This window comes from Macaca mulatta, chromosome 2 (genome assembly GCF_049350105.2).
Source record: "Macaca mulatta isolate MMU2019108-1 chromosome 2, T2T-MMU8v2.0, whole genome shotgun sequence".
Classification (NCBI taxonomy): Eukaryota; Metazoa; Chordata; class Mammalia; order Primates; family Cercopithecidae; genus Macaca; species Macaca mulatta.
This window is the reverse complement of record NC_133407.1, coordinates 164,087,012-164,105,875: the sequence shown is the minus strand read 5'-3', so window position 1 is coordinate 164,105,875 and position 18,864 is coordinate 164,087,012. Positions and strand designations below refer to the sequence as shown.

Genomic DNA, 18,864 nt, shown 5'->3' with positions numbered 1-18,864 from the left:
CACGCCTGTAATCCCAACATTTTGGGAGGCCGAGGTGGGTGGATCATGAGGGAGATCAAGACCATCCTGGCTAACACGGTGAAACCCCGTCTCCACTAAAAATGCAAAAAATTAGCCAGGCGTGGTGGCAGGCACCTGTAGTCCCAGCTGCTCGGGAGGTTGAGACAGGAGAATGGCGTGAACCCAGGAGGTGGAGTTTGCAGTGAGCCGAGATCGCACCACTGCACTCCAGCCTGGACAGAGCGAGAGTCTGTCTCAAAAAAAAAAAAAAAGAAAAAAAAAAGAAAAAAGAAAGAAAGAAAAAGAAAAAGAAAAAGAACCCCTATTCCAGTAGTGACAGGCACAGGAAAGATTCTCCAACTCTCAACCCGTTATGACCAACTTAAGTTCTTCTGACCAGTTGGGAAAGGCGGGGGCATTCCTCTTCATTTCTGCTCCGCAGCCAATGCCCATGAGGTCTGTGCTTAGTGTGGTGGGTGCAGGGAGAAATAACATCTGTCCCTGACCAGAGGAGCTTGCAGCTCAAGTGAGAGATGTCCACGTCTCTTTTCCTGTGGTCAGAAGTCTCTATTTGGCATTTAAGACTCATGATTCTGAAAGAAACACACGCAGTTATATTGTCCAACTCTTCTTCCCACCTTTATTTCACAGATAGGAAACCAAAGCCCACAGGCCTCATCCTAGCTATATTAGGTGAGTTAAGCTTGTTCATTTAAAAAGTGAATCCTGGCCGGGCACAGTGGCTCACGCCTGTAAATCCAGCACTTTGGGAAGCTGAGGCGGGCAGATCACGAGGTCAGGAAACCGAGACCATCCTGGCTAACACAGTGAAACCCAGTCTCTACTAAAAAAAAATTCAAAAATTTAGCCGGGTGTGGTGGCAGGCGCCTGTAGTCCCAGCTACTCGGGAGGCTGAGGCAGGAGAATGGCGTGAACCCAGGAGGTGGACCTTGCAGTGAGCAGAGATCCGGCCACTACACTCCAGCCTGGCCGACAGAGCGAGATTTCGTCTCAAAAAAAAAAAAAAAAAAAAAAAAAAGTGAAGCCTTTCTATCCTTAAATTTGCTAAATATGTGACTTATTAGGTACCCATTTATCTAAGCGAGGCCTCTCAGGCCCCTTCAAAGTTGGAGCCTCTCCCTGATGTGACTTAAAAAGAAAAAAATTATATTTATTCAATCACTATTTATTAAGCTGCGTGGCAGGTGCTGAGAATTTAGCAATGATCAACACATTGAATGAGGTCCCTGCCTACATGGAGCTTACAGGCTACATGGACCGTAGGAGTCACCAAGGGAAGCCCGGACGCCCATTAGAGAGTGTCTGCAGTAGGGGTCCGGGTGAGAGATGATGGTGACTTGGGTAAAGGTGGTGGCAGTAAAGACAGAGAGAAGTAGACAGATTCAAAATATGTTTTGGAAGTAGAGTTGACTAGACTCGTGAAGGGCTGCATGTGGGGTATGAGGGAAAGGCAAGACTCAAGGGTGGCTTCTAGGTCATTGCTTAACCTCCAGGTTGATGGCAGTAAGCAAATAATACACAATCATTTTCTTCCAATAGTGACAGGTGATAGGAAGGAGAAAGTCGGGGTCTTCAGCAGCTGGGCCTGAGCCAGTCTGAGGGCTCAAGTCTGCCACAGTGGAGCATCCAGGAGTTGGTCACAGGGACACAATGAGGGCAGAAGATGCTCTCTTACCTCAGCTCTGGAGCCGTGTCCTATTTCCACTCAGGAGAGCACAAAGATATGTTTTAGGGGGGACTGTGGAAATGTGACCCCAAACATGTTTACCTGAACTATTACTCAAAAGGAAACTGATACTACTCAATGAGGAAATTTACCAAGTTTATAACATTTACTGAGTTACAAAACCTTGTGTTACAGGATATTTTTCTTGATTTTCTTAGGCAAATATGAGTATCTTACCAACTGAATTTCTTTGGTTCCTTTTAGCATGAAAAATCCCTTTAGAAAACTGAGAGGCTGAGGTGGGTGGATCAACTGAGGTCAAGAGTTTGAGACCAGCCTGACTAACCTGGTGAAACCCTGTCTCTACTAAAAAAAAAAAAAAAAAACACAAAAATTAGCCAGGTGTGGTGGCATGAGCCTGTAATCCCAGCTACTCGGAGGCTGAGGCAGGAGAATCGTTGAATCCAGGAGGCAGAGGTTGCAGTGAGAGATCGCACCACTGCACTCCAGCCTGGGTGACAAGAGTGAAACTCTGTCTCAAAAAAAAAAAAAAAAAAAAAAAAAAGAAAGAAAGAAAGAAAGAAAAGAAAAGAAAAGGAAAGGAAAGGAAAATCTGTCTGAGGGCTCATCCTGTGAAGTCTCACAGCACTTAGAAGTGACGGGGCAGACAGTGGGTGGGCTCCTGAGGTCAGAGTTTGAGGTCTGCTGCCAGCCAACTCCCTGAAGCAAAGAAGTTAATGGAGTTCTGTCTCCTTTCAGATTTCGGTATTCGGATTCCCGTTGGACACGTGGACTACTTTGTCAATGGAGGCCAAGACCAACCCGGCTGCCCCACCTACTTTTATGCAGGTCAGAAATCCAGTAAAAGTTGGTATTTGGCGACCCCAGAGATTGGAATTCACCAACAGCTGTTGTGTTGAGTCAGCCAGAATGGCCCACAGAGGGTCTGCTTGACAAGTGTCCTTTGCTATGTCCCATAATGCCTTACTCAGAGTGTATTCAAGGATGGACGTCTTCAGAGCCCAGGCATTTGAGGGGAGGGTGTGGCACAGTCTACACCAACTGCATCCTCTACAGAGCCTTGCTTTGGCAGAAGCAAGCCATCCTGCCCAAAGCTGGTGAGCAGAAGGATCAATTCACTGCCCAGTCATTTCACCACATTTACCAACTCTAACAGTTCTCTAAAATTGTTTTCAAGATGATCTTTTTGAACACACTCAATGACCGTACATTTCCTCTCTTTAAATATAGCCTTCTGGAATGTTCTTTTTAATATATTTATTGATATATTCTTAGCATACTAAATGTGTCAAAAGCTAAGATCAATAATTATTTGGTTTTCTTATATCTTATGAATATAGCCAATATATCAGCATTTCATATAAAAATTTAAAATGCTGAGTTCTGTTTACTATGTTTTTAGTCTTGTCTTGCTTTACCAAATTTTTAACATTTTAAGGATTCCTTTGACAATCTTATTGAATAACTACTCATTGATTTTACCAAATTTACTAGTTTTCCAAAAACATGCTTCTTTTTGCAATTTGTGAATTTCTCAGCAATTCTGATAAAATAGGAGTTTGGTTTCAATGGCTTTTGAAGATTTGGTGGCATTTCAATTGACCACTTTTCACTTTTTCTCCATAACACAATTTGAGAAGGGTTTAGTTTGTCTCTGCCCCAGTTCCCTGTTGCAGCTGGAAAGAGCTTGACCATAGAGAGTGTCCCAACCACAGGGGAAAGGAAAGTCAAAATTCTGCTTGGCTTTGGTTGCAGGTCTCAGCAACGAGGTCTCAAGGTGTAGGGAGAGTTTGAAGACCCCAGGACCCTGGAGTTGTAGCTCACCACATACTTCTTAGTTCCAACCAATTTAACCAATGTCGAATGCTGCAACCTTAAATAGTAAATAACAATGAAACTAAGTTTTGGTAAACTGGGATATTTGACAAATTCAGCATATCAGTCATTTGGCCCGGTGAACCTCAGCACATTGGCTGTAGAGAGTGATCGACCATAAACTGCGGCTGATGCAGCAGTCTCACTGCTGGGTTGGGTATAATGAGGTTGTAAAAAATTTGTTGTATGGGTGATGATGAAGAAAGTAAAAATATGCACAAATACCCATTTTGAGAAGTGGGGCAGCATCATCAACTCTCTATATATTCCCATTTTATGAAGGAGAGTTTGCATGATCATATAAGAATCCATCTCAAGGCCAGGGCATGGTGGCTCACACCTGTAATCTTAGCATTCTGGGAGGTTGAGGCAGGTGGATCACCTGAGGTCAGGAGTTCGAGACCAGCCTGGCCAACATGGCAAAACCCTGTTTCTATGAAAAATGCAAAAATTTGTGAAGTGTGATGGTGTGTACCTGTTAGCCCAGCTACTCAGGAGACTGAGGCAGAAAAATTACTTAAACCCAGGAGGCAGAGGTTGCAGTGGACCGAGATCATGCCATTACACTCCAGCCTGGGCAACAGAGTGAGATTCTGTCTCAAAAGAAAAAAAGAAAAGAAAAGAAAAGAAAGAATGCATCTCAAATCAAGCAATTTTCTTGATGGATTATGCTTATGTATCTCAGGAAAAGTAAAATGAAAAAGTAGAATGTAGTAACCATGTACACTAATATTTTGAAAAAGTGATTTGAGGGGACTCACATGCATTTATTTACAGCTTGCTGGAATATAAAATTCAATAGAGTTTCAGTGAGCAGCACAGAGGGAATTCCATTTGTCTTGACTGAAACTTTGGTTGTGTTTTTTCTCTGTTCAGGTTATAGTTATCTGATCTGTGATCACATGAGAGCCGTGCACCTCTACATCAGTGCCCTGGAGAATTCCTGTCCACTGATGGCCTTTCCCTGTGACAGCTACGCGGCCTTCCTTGCCGGACACTGTCTGGATTGTTTTAACCCTTTTCTGCTTTCCTGCCCAAGGATAGGTAAAGTGCTTCCCCTTTGACTTCCTTTGACAATGTGAGGAAAGTTCAAGCCCTACTACTTGTCCCCTCTTAATGTCCTGATCTCCTGTGGTCAAGAATTCTATCCAATTGGGGAAAAGAAAATTAAGCAATGAGGTGCTCAGCCTGTTCTTACTTGGAGATGGATGGTTGGTTCTCGTGCCCCAACCCTCACCCTCTATAGTGTTCCCTATGGCCATCCTTGCTCCACACACACCCTTCCCACATACAGGTCCCCACTCTCGGACCAGATGCTGCTTATAGATCTTTCTCACTTCTTGCCATTCTCCAGTTCTTCATAGACCCTAATTCTCTGTGTGGTGGGGAATCCCTAAGAGTGGAACACAAGACCCACATTAGAGGTCTGAGATTCTGGTGGTCTCATGGCAGCTGGGGGGATGCTTAATTGCTGGGGGCTTGGGTACCTTCTTGGATGATCCAGGCCAGTCTGGGGAAAGGATGCCAGGAAGGCTGCAGGATCTGGCCTCTAACTCACTTGTGTAGACCATTGCTATGAATATCTTGTGGTTATCCAGGATGAAGAGCTCCAGGAAAAACTCCTGGGCATTGGAAACGGTTTCTCTCCTTCCCACACTCTCTTGCTTCCCGCTACCCCTGGCTGCCACTCAACTGTAGCAGCTTGCTACTGCTTATATGAGTGAAATGGGTACCAGCTTGACAAAATAGTAAAGTAGGGTAGCTTCCCATGATAGAACAAGTCAACATTATTTCCTACTCATTGTGCATATGTCAGTTTCCCCTACATGCCATGGACCCACAGACATAACAGCCGCTTCACACTGTCTGCCCAGCCTCATGTCTCACTACACTTTCCCTTGCACTGAACACCGGATGGTGCTAACTACTTGTACTTCCAAGTGTACATCAGGCTTCCTCACCTGTGTGCCTTGGCCGTAACCATACTCTCTTCCCAGAATGCGCTCTCCCCACCTGTCATCCACTAGTCTTCAGGTCAAACACTTCGTGCTTCACCATGCTCCCACTGCACGGGATGTAAGTGTCATGAAAACAACTGCTATAGGAGATTGGTTTTGCAAGTTCGAGATGCAGTTTCAGATTTCTTATAATTACCTGCCAAGAATGAGTCAGATGATCTAAAAAGCATAGTGCCATTTATGTGTGTGTTTACTGCCCACTGGACCGAGTTGCTGGGATCCCAGGACTCACCTCAGAATACAGCATGAGGACTTGGGGCTTCTTACCGTCTATCTACTGATCCTATTTCCTCCTACCCTCCAAATTTACCCTCCAGTGGGTTTTCTCTCTAGAGTGGTGTTTAGGAGTGTCCTCTGGCTGTCTCCTTTCTGCATTCTCCTTTCTGCGCTCTCATAGTGCGTGTGGAGTGTAGATGTCTGTGGAATAAATGGGTGCGTGAATTAATAAACATGTGGCTGGGTGCTGTGGGACCCTAAGATAGCCTTCTCAGGACTCTGCTTCTTTGCTTCTTTATTTTCAGGCCTGGTGGAACACGGCGGTGTCAAGATAGAGCCACTTCCCAAGGAAGTGAAAGTCTACCTCGTGACTACTTCCAATGCTCCGTACTGCAGTGAGTAGGGGGAAATGCATGAGCTCAGCTCTGCCAGGGTGCCACCGGAAGAGTCCAGGGCTTCGGCTTGGGCTGTGCCCAGCCCAGTGTGGTAGTCTGGGTGGGAATGAATGATAAGGGCAAAGGCAACACCGGAGGTGGGACAACAGCCCCTGGTCTGAACCAAAACTTTCAGAGTCCAACCGATTGCTCTTCAGATGAGGACTTGGGGCTTCTTACCGTCTATCTACTGGTCCTATTGCCTCCGACCCTCCAAATTTACCCTCCAGTGGGTCTTCTCTAGAGTGGTGTTTAGGAGTGTCCTCTGGCCATCTCCTTTCTGCTCTCTCATTTCCCACTTCTTGGCGCCCACCCTATGTGGTTCTCACCCTGGCAGCCTCCAAGGTGGGGGTCCCTGGGAAATACTGAACCTTTCCCTCTGCTCTCCTTCCCCTTCACAGATGCATTCTGGCTTCCCACTGTTACTCCTAACCATGGCATTTCTTTGAAGCTAGGATGCTAATGGTTGTAACAATGTTAAATGTGAAAGAAAAGTGTGTCCAGAATCCATGAAATACATTACAAGCTGAACCATCATCCTTCTCTATATTATGTGCATCTTAACTAGGGTGACTATATTTCCTGGTTTATGCTGGTTATCCTGGGATCCTGTCTGCTTTATCATGTGTACAGGATAAAGCATGCTGGTTTGGATGATAAACTGTATGCCACCCAATTTTAACTGATTTTCTGGTCAGTTCGTGTCGGGTCAGTGGAGGGATCTTTGTGACAATATCTTCCTGGTACTAGAAGGCCTGGTACCATGTGATATGGAGCCCAGAGCTCAGACTCTGTGCTCACCTAGACCTGGATTTGAATCTCAGCTTCTCTATTTACCAGCTGTGTGATCAGGAGCAGGTTATTTAAACTCTCTGAACTCTATATCCTTATGTGAATACAGGAACCATAACAGTACCTACTTTAAAGAATCAATTGTGAGTATAAAATAAAATGGACACAGGAGGTCACTAGTACAGGGACTGGAACCCAATCAGTAATGATTTCCTTCCCTTAGTCAATCGGAGAATTTGGGAGAGGAATAGTTAGGGTGTTTCTACCTTCATGCCAGAGAAAATTTATGGCTACCTCTTAGAAACAAAGTGGACTACAGAGTCAACTGTGGCTTTTCACATCCTTAACAGCTCATTTGACAACCCACTGGGAGACGTAGGGAAAGGGAAGCTCTGAGAGACCAAGTGGCATGCCTAAGGCTCCACAGCTGGGTGAAAAGGTCAGAACTCAATTCCAGGTCTTCTGACTCTAAAATCTATACTCCTTCCTCGCCACGACCATGGTTCCATCTTCTGAAAACCTGCTGTCTGCAGGCCGTATGTCTCAGCTCCCCTTCTGTCAGCGCCACCCCATCAGAGTTGGCATGTGGGAGGATGTTTTGTCTGGTGGTGGACGCGGTGCTGCCAGGACCAGATGTCCTGGCTTTTAATTCCAGCTGCTGGGCAGATTCACAGCAACCTGAGCTGGCGCCTCTATGTCTGTGCAGCTAAGAATACACCTGGCAGGAAAGTTTGGGGAATGCCTGGAGGTTAAAAGCATGTTAAGGTCCCTGCTGAGGGGGTTCACAGAGCCATACTTTTTCTGACTGTTTCATATTTGTTGTGAGACCACCTCCCCATGCCTCCAGAAGCATAGCCATGTTGGTTCCAAAACCACAGAGGGGTACAGAAACAGGCATGCCTGCCTGCATGCTCTGCCGTAAGCTGTCACTTCTAGGGATGGAAGCTGGATCCTCCCTGCTCTCCCTGGACAGATATGGGTATGTTCAGGAGTGGGTAGGGAGAAGCAGCTCTCCAGCTACTCTTACGCCATCATGGCACTGGGCTCCCATGCCTAGCACCGTTGGCCTGCTTTGACTTCAGCAATGTTGACCTGCGCCAGGCATGCACCAGCATGGGCAAAGGATCTTCTAACAAATAATTTTTATACAATATATTCCCTCATAGAACAGTTTTTCACATAGTGTACCTTCTCTCCGTTACTTCACCCCATCCTTACCGTGTCCTGTGTGATAAGTTGGGGGCTATTGCTTGCAGATGAGGGAACTGAAGCATGGAGAGGCTCAGTGTCTTAGGCAAGGCACCATGGCTTGTAAGCAGCAGGGTTGGGGCTTGGATCCAGGCCTCCTGACCCACCACCCAGGACTCTATGTTGTATGACATGAGACATGTTCCTGTGCACATTTGATTCCACTAATTCCCACCCACCCAACATTAGGCCTGGCTCCCTTGGGGCCTCCAGGGTAATTTAGTGAAGAAAGAAGCAGGCCAGGCGCAGTGGCTCACATCTGTAATCCCAGCACTTTGGGAGGCAGAGGTGGAAGGGTCGCTTGAGGACAGGAGTTTGAGACCAGCCTGGGTAACATAATGAGACCCAGTCTCTACTAAAATTGTTTACAATTAGCCAGGCATGATGGTGCCACCTGTAGTCCTTGCTACTAGGGAGGCTGAGGTGGGAGGATTGCTTGAGCCCAGGAGTTGGAGGCTGCAGTGAGCTGGTTATGCTACTGCATTCCAGCCTGGGCAACAGAGCAAGAACCTGTTTCTTTAAAAAAAAAAAAAAGGAAAAAAAAAAAAAAAAAAGCAGAAACAGAATCTTAGAAAACTTTCTTAATCAATGATACCTGCTAGCAAAGGAAGAAGTATTAATAATATAATATAGCAAACTCAGCCCTGAGAATTAAATTCCTAAAGCTTATGTAAGTTAGTTATTTTTTCCACATTGCAAATATCATCCATTCCAGTTCAGCCCTTGCCTGTCCCCATAACAATTGATATCCCATAGTAACATCTCAGAAGGAGAAACAGATGGGGTGTGGTGTCAGATGTCCTCCTCTGTGGAGGGGAAACAGTCAAGGCTCTTTTCTTCTCATGGATTCTTGGCATCTTTTGGTGAGCCCTGTTACTAACCCCAGGGGGCCCAGATGGGCCATAGCACTCCTCCAACTTAGTGCTGAGTTCACCTGCATCCAGTTTATGTTCCCCTCCCCAATGTTAGCCCATAAAATATAGCAAATGAAAAAGTACAGGTAGAGTAGAGGTGAAGGATTGCATCTCTAGCTATATCTCCATCACCAAAGGAGCCTGGGAAAATTCCCTGAGACTAAAGCGATTGTAAAATGCCACCAGATGCACCTACCCCTTAATAAAAAAAAGGACAGTGTGTTAGGGAAACTGTAATCTTTCTTTTCTTATTTATTTATTTATTTATTTAGAGACAGAGCCTTACTCTGTCACCCAGGCTGGAGAGCAGTGGCACGATCTCGGCTGACTGCAACCTCTGCCTCTTGGGTTCAAGCAATTCTTTTGCCTCAGGCTCCTGAGTAGCTGGGATTACAGGCATCCACCACCATGACTGGCTAATTTTTTTGTATTTTTAGTAGAGACAGGGTTTCACCATGTTGGCCAGGCTAGTCTCAAACTCTTGACCTCAGGTGATCTGCCCGCCTGAGCCTCCCAAAGTGCTGGGATTACAGGCGTGAGCCACCGTGACTGGCTTTTCTTAAATTTTTTAATTCTTCTTCTTTTTTTTTTTTTTTTTTTGAGACATGGTCTCCCACTGTCACCTAGACTGGAGTGTGGTGGCACAGTCACGGTTCACTGCAGCCACAACCTCCCTGGCTCAGGTGATCCTCCCATCTTAGCCTCCTAAGTAGCTGGGACTATAGGCACATACCACATGCCCAGCTAATTTTTTGTTTTTGTTTTTTTGTAGAGACTGGGTCTTGCTATGTGGCCCAGGCTGGTCTTGAACTCCTGGGCTCAAGTTATCTGCCCACCTTGGCCTCCCAAAGTACCAGGATTTCAGGTGTGAGCCACCATGCCTGGCCTGTAATCTTTCTTACCTTCTCTTGTCAGAGGGACAACAGGTCCCAGGGATATCACCGTGGCCCAGGTTTTACATCCAGTCTACGTTGGCGATACTCACCTTGAGAACTCCAGCATCCACGCTGCTCAAAGGAGAGTCCGGATATCACATAGGCAACCAGTGGCCGCAGGGAGAGGAGCAGTCTCCTATACACACAGCCTCCTTCCCTGATGCTGGGTGTGTGGAGAGGAAGCAGGGCCGTTGCTATATTTTATGAGTTAATTCTCTCTCTCTCTTTTTTTCTTTTTTGAGACAGAGTTTCACTCTTGTCGCCCAGGCTGGAGTGCAATGGCGCCATCTCGGCTCACTGCAACCTCTGCCTCCCGGGTTCAAGTGCTTCTCCTGCCTCAGCTTCCTGAGTAGCTGGGATTACAGGTGCCCGCCATCATGTCCGGCTAATTTTTATATTTTTAGTAGAGACAGGGTTTCACCGTGTTGGCCAGGCTGGTCTCAAACTCCTGACCTCAGGTGATCCGCCCGCCTCAGCCTCCCAAAGTGCTGGGATTACAGGCGTGAGCCACCGTGCCTGACCTTACAAGTTAAATCTTTAGTTTATGTCTTAGTCTATTTGTGCTACTATGACACCGTACCTGAGACTGGGTAACTTACAAAGCTCAGAAATTTATTTTCCCACAGCTCTGGAGCCTGGGAAGTCCCAGATCAAGGCGCCGGCATTCCATGTCTATAAGGGTTGCACTCTCTGCTTCCAAGAGGGTGCTTTGCTGTTGCGTTCTCCAGAGGGGACAGATACTGCGTTCACACACAGCAGAAGGCAGGACGTCAAAAAAGGGCCTTGCCAATTCCCTTGAGCCCTTATATAAGGCACTATTTCATTCATGATAGTAGAGCCCCCATGATGTAATCCCTTCCCCCAAAGGCCCCACCTCTCAATACTGTTGCACAAAGCATTCAGTTTAAACATGAATTTGGAGGGGACACAAACATTCAAAGGATAGCCATATATGACAGATGCATTTGGCTCATTCAAGATCATCCCACCATGAAAATGTGAGCAACCAAGGGGAAGTAAAACATTAGTATTACAAAATAACAAAAACCAACATTACTGAATGCTTCCTAGGCACAGGCACTGGCCTGAGGACTTCATACATATTAACCTATTTATCTCAGGCCTAGGGTGTCTACTTTTTTTTTCATTTTTTTGAGACGGAGTCTTGCTCTGCCGCCCAGGCTGGAGTGCAGTGGTGCGATTTCTGCTCGCTGCAAGCTCCGCCTCCTGAGTTCAAGCGATTCTCCTGTCTCAGCCTCCTGAGTAGCTGGGATTACAGATGTGCACCACCACACCCAGCTAATTTTTGTATTTTTAGTAGAGATGGGGTTTCACCATGTTGGTCAGGCTGGTCTCAAACTCCTGACCTCAGGTGATCCACCCACCTCGGCCTCCCAAAGTGCTGGGAGTACAGGCATGAGCCACTGCGCCCGGCCAAGTGTCTATTTTTATTATCCTCAATTTACACTTGAGGAAACTGAGGATCTGAGATTATAGGTAATCTCCTCCTGGGCACACAACTACTAAGAGATAGAGCCAAGATTCCCAACCACACTGCTGCTTTCTGGGGTTTTTGCTCATTGCACCTTCTGCCCTCTGGCCCAGTCTCTGTTGTGCTTTGGTTTCCTAGTGCATCACAGCCTCGTGGAGTTTCACTTGAAGCAACTGAGAAGAAAGGACACCAACATCGAGGTTACTTTCCTTAGCAGTAACGTCACCTTCTCATCTAAGATCACCATGTACGTAAGTGTCCCACCTGGTTGACCCCTTCCCTTAGGAGCTGGTTACTTTTTCATTTTACACACATGGACAACCCAGGTCAGGTACTGTGTGATTGCTGATTCCGGAGCCCAGCCAGCTCGGCTGGGGGCAGCACCTACTCTAGATCCAGCCACAGACACAGGCTGGGGAGCTGCTCAGTAGTGGGTCCAAGTATAACAGATTCAGATGAGAGCAGGCAGGGCAGGCAGGCAGCAGGGACGGCATGTCGCAACATGCCATGCCAACATGGTGGAGAGGACCTAGGAATCAGGTCCCTGAGAGGAAACAGTACTCTGGAATCCAGGCAGTGCGGGTATCAGGGATGTCAGTAGGGAGGAGGGCCTCAGTCACCAGCCCAGGGAGGGCTAGCCAGAGCCTGGAGAGCACCCACTCCTGGGAAAGGAGAGCAGTTCTAGGTTAGTTATCAGAATGGAATCTGAGGCACAGGGTCAGTCAGCAAAGGAGTGCAAGCTGAGGGCCAGACTGGCGGCCAGGAGGGCTTGATGATTCCTGGAACTGGGGCTAATCATTCCCTTCCTTTGTTGGGGCAGACTTGGGTTTGGGGGCTGGTGGAACTACGCTTGAAGTGAGAGGGTAAAGAACCCCAACTGTAGGGAGCCACAGCCTGCAGGGGATAGGAAGGCAGCAGCCATGGTGCATACTTCTTTAAAAAGCAACTGGTTAGTTATTCACAAGCCAGCGGGAGACAAACTGTCAGATAATGTCACTGTCTCAGTCAGAGTCCGGTCAGGAAAACAGAGGAGGTCCAAGAGAAGGAATTTAGCACGGCGAACTCATTACAAGTGTGTTGGATGAGCTGAAAAACTGAGAGATGGGGACACAATGCAGAGATTACTCACAACAGGAGCCACTACCACCCTAAGCTAGAGAGACAAAGCAGGAGTGGCACTGGCAAAGCTGGGTCCACAGGGAAGGCTGCTAGGCAGGAGCTGAACCCATGGGAAGTGCAGCCCGTCTGGAATCCCTGCCCAAAGCAGCCACCCACCTGAGCATGCTTCCACTGGGTTAGACCTCACTGGAACCTGCTGGTGGGGGAACCTGCAGGGGAACAGATCAATCCAGAGCAAACAGGGGAATGACCGGTGCATACACACTTAAATGTGTCAGCAATGCCCTGAGAGTGACAGCATGGAAGACGGAGCCTGACCGAGTCTAAGGAAATGATGAGCAGAGATTTCGAGGCTTTCCAGGAGCTACCCAGGCCAGGCTTAGGGAGAATGTGACACTTCTGGTGTGTATGGAGCACAGATTTAGGGTTACGGGGATGGTGTGGGGCTAGAGAGGCAAGTCAGGGCCAGACCCTGCCAGGCCTTGAAGGACAAGTTTTTTTATCCTGAGAGTAGTCTGGAGAGCCACTGGGAGTTTTAAACAGGACAGTGATGAGATCAGATGTGAGTTTGGAGATGTTTCTCAGGCTGGGATGTTGGACGTGAACTCTGCTAAGAGGCACTACAAGTTTCTGCTGGAAGGAGCGCACTTCTTCGCTCCCAAATCCCTGGCCACTAGCTGGTGTTCCTTCTGGCTCACCCAAGGTCACACAGCTACACACAGCCATCAGGATTCCAACACAGGCCTGCAGGTGCCCACAGGGCCTTGCAGACTGTGGCTATGTATCGGTAAGCCAAATACCTTTCATTAGACCCGCTCAAGGTTGTGCTACTTCTAGAAGGGTGTTTTCATCATCTTCTAGCCCATTGGTAGGTCCGAAAACACTGGCAGGAGTCATGAAAATGACCCACACCTCTGGCTGCACATTAGAATCACCTGGAGAGCTTTAAAAAATATTGATGCCGGCCGGGAGCGGTGGCTCAAGCCTATAATCCCAGCACTTTGGGAGGCCGAGACGGGCGGATCACAAGGTCAGGAGATCGAGACCATCCTGGCTAACACGGTGAAACCCTCTCTCTACTAAAAAATATGAAAAAAAAAAAATTAGCCGGGTGAGGTGGCGGGGGCCCGTAGTCCTAGCTACTCGGGAGGCTGAGGCAGGAGAATGGCGTAAACCCGGGAGGCGGAGCTTGCAGTGAGCCGAGATTGCGTTACTGCACTCCAGCCTGGGGGACAGAGCGAAACTCCGTCTCAAAAAAAAAAAAAAAAAAAAAAAAATTGATGCCAAGCCCCCCACCCCAGAACAATCACATCAGGGTCTCTGGGCACAGGCTCCACAGCTACACTTCAAAAGCTCCCCGAAGAATTCCAGTCAACATCCACAGATTAGCGCTTCTTCCTCCCCGAGCGGGTTCACATAACTCTTTTGAAGAAGGCACCAGAACATGATTCACTTCTTGCAGATCAGAAACTGGGGGTAAAATGGGGAGAAGTTACGTGTGGTCTTTCTCCAAATTTCTATAGCTTTACGCGACTCTAAGATTTTCTTCTAATTGGAGAATTAACCTGGGCCAACTCCCCAAATCACTCACTTAAAAGATTTTTCATATTCCTTGAATTTTACAAACTCTTCAATCTAAGCTGTTTCTTAAAGGAAACAATCTTATTTTTTCCTCTGAGGTATTTCAAAAGACTTGTGAATTTAAAAAAAGAGGGACTGGTTTTTAAACAAAATTATAATGATCTTCTCTTAGAAGGAAAAAACAAGATATATGACTAACCCTGGACCAAAAAGAACACAAAGAAGCCTTGTCATCACTCTATGAAGGCCAGAAACGAACAGGAAACCGAGTTGGCAGGGGTGGCTCCCCACACCCCCTGGCCCCCGCCCCCCGCCAAGAGGAACGCAGTGCCCTCCTTCTTTCCTCTTTCTCAGAGTCCCCCTCAGAGGCCAGGGAGGATCACAAAGGGCCCCACAAATCAAATTCCTTCCCTAGCTGGGTGGTGCAGCCCTGCTGGGCGCTCTCCCTGATCCCCTGCTCACCACCCTCAGGCTCTGCTGGCTGGGCTGTGCCTTGCACTCAGCATGAAGACTGTCCTCATTGAATCTCACGATTTTTTGCTTTTGTCTCCAGTACCTAGTACCTAGGGGGTACCACAGCCCTTTTGGAAGCACCCTGCTAGGTTGATCACTTCATACTCCTCCCTCATCTTTGTCTCAGTCCAAAGTGGTGCCTGAATCTTTAAACAGATAGGGAATCTGAGGGGCAAAGCCAAGAGGGTGGGTTAAGACAGAACTGGATACTGTTTTCACTCTGAGCCTCCTAGGCTGAAGTCAGTATGAACCAAACCCCGTGGTTCAAGTTCATAGCAGCATGTAGGGAAGCTGAGACTTACACCTAGTTGCTAGTGACTCCACAGCCACCTTGCCAGGTTAGGTAACTTTTCCAAAGCCACACAGCTGGGAAGACAAAACCTGGGTTCCACCCAGCTCTGTCTGTGCCTCATGATCTGTTTTCTTGTCGCTGTTCCCACCCACACATTCATACTTAGCCTAAAACAGAAAAGTCCTTACACAGAATTCTTTGAAAAGGAATGTTCTAAAAGAGGGTTTCTACTTCTGGGTAATTGGATGTGAAGGTGAAGGTCTCCTCCAGCTGGGAATCCAAGAATGAGGAACAGTTTTTCCAGATATGAAAATCCAGGAGCTACTATTTTGTTGCAGTGTCCACTTGTTCACTCTAAAAAGTCAACAACTACTTTCTTGGTCATATTCAAAGCTGGAGGTGTGGGCAGAGGGGCGGGTGAGGGTGACACAAAGGACTGTGGTAAGGAGCTAACCCCTTGGTGCATGACAGCCAACCAGTGCCACCAGCAGAGCCTGATTGGAGCCAAAGGGAAAGTACAGGCCATAAGGGCTGCAGTCCTTTACTTTCCCTTGCCCCTTTCCTTGCAGACCTAAGCGGCAACTTCACGGGAAAGGAATCATAGCTCATGCCACCCCACAGTGCCAGATAAAGCAAGTGAAATTCAAGTTTCAGTCTTCCAACCGAGTTTGGAAAAAAGACCGGACTACTATTATTGGGAAGTTCTGCACTGCCCTTTTGCCTGTCAATCACAGGTAAGCCCCAGTATCCATTTCCCCCCCGCCAGATGCACACACACATCAAAGATCAGTCCTGGCCTTAGATGTGCTACCTGTTGAGATTCAAGCTCATCATAGTGATTACCATCTTAGAAGCAGAAATGACAGAGACCCAGCTTTCCAGAACCTCCTGTGGGACCATCTTGGGTTGGGGAAATTCCACTGTGTTTGTTCTACATATTTAGTTTCTATGTAAGATTTCATTAGAACAAAGTTTTCTCATTGCATATTTTCTCCTCTGTGGCCTCCACTCCAAACATATCATGGGTCACATTCATGGGTGTGGATCCAGAATCCACATCCCCTTTTCCCTTCCTCTAAAGGCATTTATGTCATTAACCTTACCACCCCCGGCCCTTGGACCACATGAACTGGCTCTTAATTGTAGGTGACTGCAGACTTCTTTCATCAGACATCATGGAAATTCAAAAGCCACAGAATGCCAAGCCTTGTCTGCTCACCAGTCACTGCTCTCTTATTGCTCTTCTCTTCCAGAGAAAAGGTGATCTGCTTACCCGAACCGGTGAACTTACAAGCAAGTGTGACTGCTTCTCATGACCTGAAGATAGCCTGCGTATAGTTTAACCTGGGCAGGACACATCTCCCTGCATTTTTTTTTTTTTGGAGGGAGGTGTGATGAGGGATGTGTGTGTGCAGCTTATTGTAGACCATTACTGCTACGGAGAAAGGCAAAGCTCTTATTTTCTCCATAATGAGCCACCCTGGAGGGGAGGGAGAACTCATTTTACAGAGCTTGGTTTCTGCTGCTGATCTTATGTACATACCCATTTTAGCTCTCCCATGCATACTTAACTGCACTTGCTTTAGCTCCTTGTATATCTGTACTTAGGATTCAATAGAAACATGTACAGAGTAAACAATTTTTTAAAAATAAAACTTCATGGAGTACCTGAATCATTGAACTGTTTTACTTGAATGGAATTCTGTTACCCACAAAAAGTTGAGATTTATACTCCGTAGGATTGCAGAAAACAGTATTGCATTATCTGTATTAAAATAGCAACTAAAAGAAGTACTTGGAACAAGAGAGGGGATGAAGGGTGGGGAGGAAGATGGCACCATTTACTAACCCTTACCATTACCTCCTTTGGATATCTGGAAGGTTTGAGGGATCAGAGAGATCTTGGGGAATACAGGTGGATTTCCTCTGGGTTACTGTTTCCCAAACTTTGATCTTTGTAAATAACCTTGTATCAGCTGCAGCCCAGCCAAAAACAGATGGTGCGCTCAATCTGTGTTGGGAGAATTTAAGAAAAGGACTATTTGCCGTAGTCTTTTGTGGGGAAACCACAGGGATAATGTAGTTCCCTGAAGCTACTGGCAGTAGAAGCTGCTACTACGCTACCCTTGAAGAGGCCAGAGGAGGGGAAGCACCGGGGGCTGCAGACCTGCAGTACAGGGACACAGTCAGCCAGCAGCAACCCTGCAGGGAGGGAGCAGGAGCAGATTCTCTGACTTCACTGTTCCTCCTCCCCCATTTTCCTGCTAGTGCTCCCCATTAAGGACCCCCAACAGAAGCCAGAGGGCAAATAACACATTGACATGGCCTAAACAGGCCTGGGGCATACAGCAGGACAGAGAAGGGTGTAGAGTGGATGGGAATGGGGTGGGGAACTAACAGATATGGCACACGCCTTCACCACTTTCCTAAATCCAGGTTTCCCCTGGATTCTTTTATTCTTTATTTTCACTTTTTTAAAAACATAAATAAATGAGCTTTAAAAGGAAACTGCTAACTTGCTGATTTGCTCTCCACAAGAAAGACTGGGAGAATGATGGAAGCAACAGGCTGCAATTACTCCATCTGGGCCAAGTCAGCCAGGGCACTGAGAGCTTCGGCCTTCGTCCAGGCCTTGGAAATGCAACCAAAAGGACAGGTGAGGCTCACAAAGATGTTTAACTGTCTGCATGATCACAGTCATGTCTAAAGAATACACATGTTCCCTACTGCGTAGGCTTTCAATTTTCTATTTTTCCTCAAACCAAAAACCCTCCTTTCCTTTTCCCTCTCTTTACTCCACACAGGTTCCTCCCTGGAGACAGTCTTACCCTGAGCTGTATTACGCTGCACTTCCATTTGCCATCCTGGGAGACACTGCTTAGCACATACTTCTTCCTTAGTTTTCCCCACTGCTCGTTGCTTCATTTCCAAATGTGTATTACATTTCTGTGATGAAAATCATATTGTGGGCCAGGCACGGTGGTTCACATCTGTAATCCCAGCACTTTGGGAGGCCAAGCCGGGTGGATCACTTGAGGTCAGGAGTTCAAGACCAGCCTGACCAACATGATGAAATCCCATCTCTACTAAAAATACCAAAAAAAAAAAAAAAAAAAAAAAATTAGCTGTAAATTAGTCAGTGTGGTGGCACACTCCTGTAATTCCAGCTACTCAGGAGGCCGAGGCACAAGAATTGCTTCAACCCAGGAAGCAGCGGTTGCAGTGAGCTGAGATCATGCCACTGTACTCCAGCCTAACAGACAGAGTGAGACTCCGTCTCAAAAACAACAACAACAACAACAAATCATGTTTTGTGATGTTGATGCTAACTGGTGTTAAACTGACTCAATCTGTTCTGCAGTGGCCTCACACTTCCATTCTGCTTTTGGCCATAGCCCTAGGTTTCTTTGGGAATATTTTCTTATTTTTAAACACTGTTAGACTTTCTCACATGTTATTTTGCCCCTAGTTAGAAACTTTGGATTACTACCTTACATGGAAAAACCAGTTTCTCTACTCATAAATTAATCCTAGAAAGAAATATAATGAGAACATTATAATGTTTAACATTCCAACTAGATACTGTGGTCCGATGCAGGCTCAAAGTCCCAGGCCCGTTTTTTCCTTTTTTTTTTTTTCTTTCATGTTCAGGAGGCAAAATTTTTTCTTTACTAAAAAGGGAAAATTTGCAAGTATGTGAGAGATGTTAAAAATTTATCAACACTGG

The 18,864-nt window shown here is 46.7% G+C and overlaps 1 protein-coding gene across 1 annotated transcript in view; it reads left to right on the top strand.

Moving 5' to 3' along the window:
* PLA1A (phospholipase A1 member A) overlaps positions 1–16,810 on the top strand; it is a 33,136-nt gene extending 16,326 nt beyond the window's left edge. The window contains exons 6-11 of the mRNA XM_015129959.3: positions 2,447–2,536; positions 4,460–4,627; positions 6,123–6,212; positions 11,771–11,879; positions 15,707–15,871; positions 16,391–16,810. Coding sequence (XP_014985445.3) covers positions 2,447–2,536; positions 4,460–4,627; positions 6,123–6,212; positions 11,771–11,879; positions 15,707–15,871; positions 16,391–16,475 — 707 coding nt within the window. The 3' untranslated portion in view covers positions 16,476–16,810. The remainder of the gene's footprint in view (positions 1–2,446; positions 2,537–4,459; positions 4,628–6,122; positions 6,213–11,770; positions 11,880–15,706; positions 15,872–16,390) is intronic.
* The last annotated feature ends 2,054 nt before the right edge of the window (positions 16,811–18,864 follow it).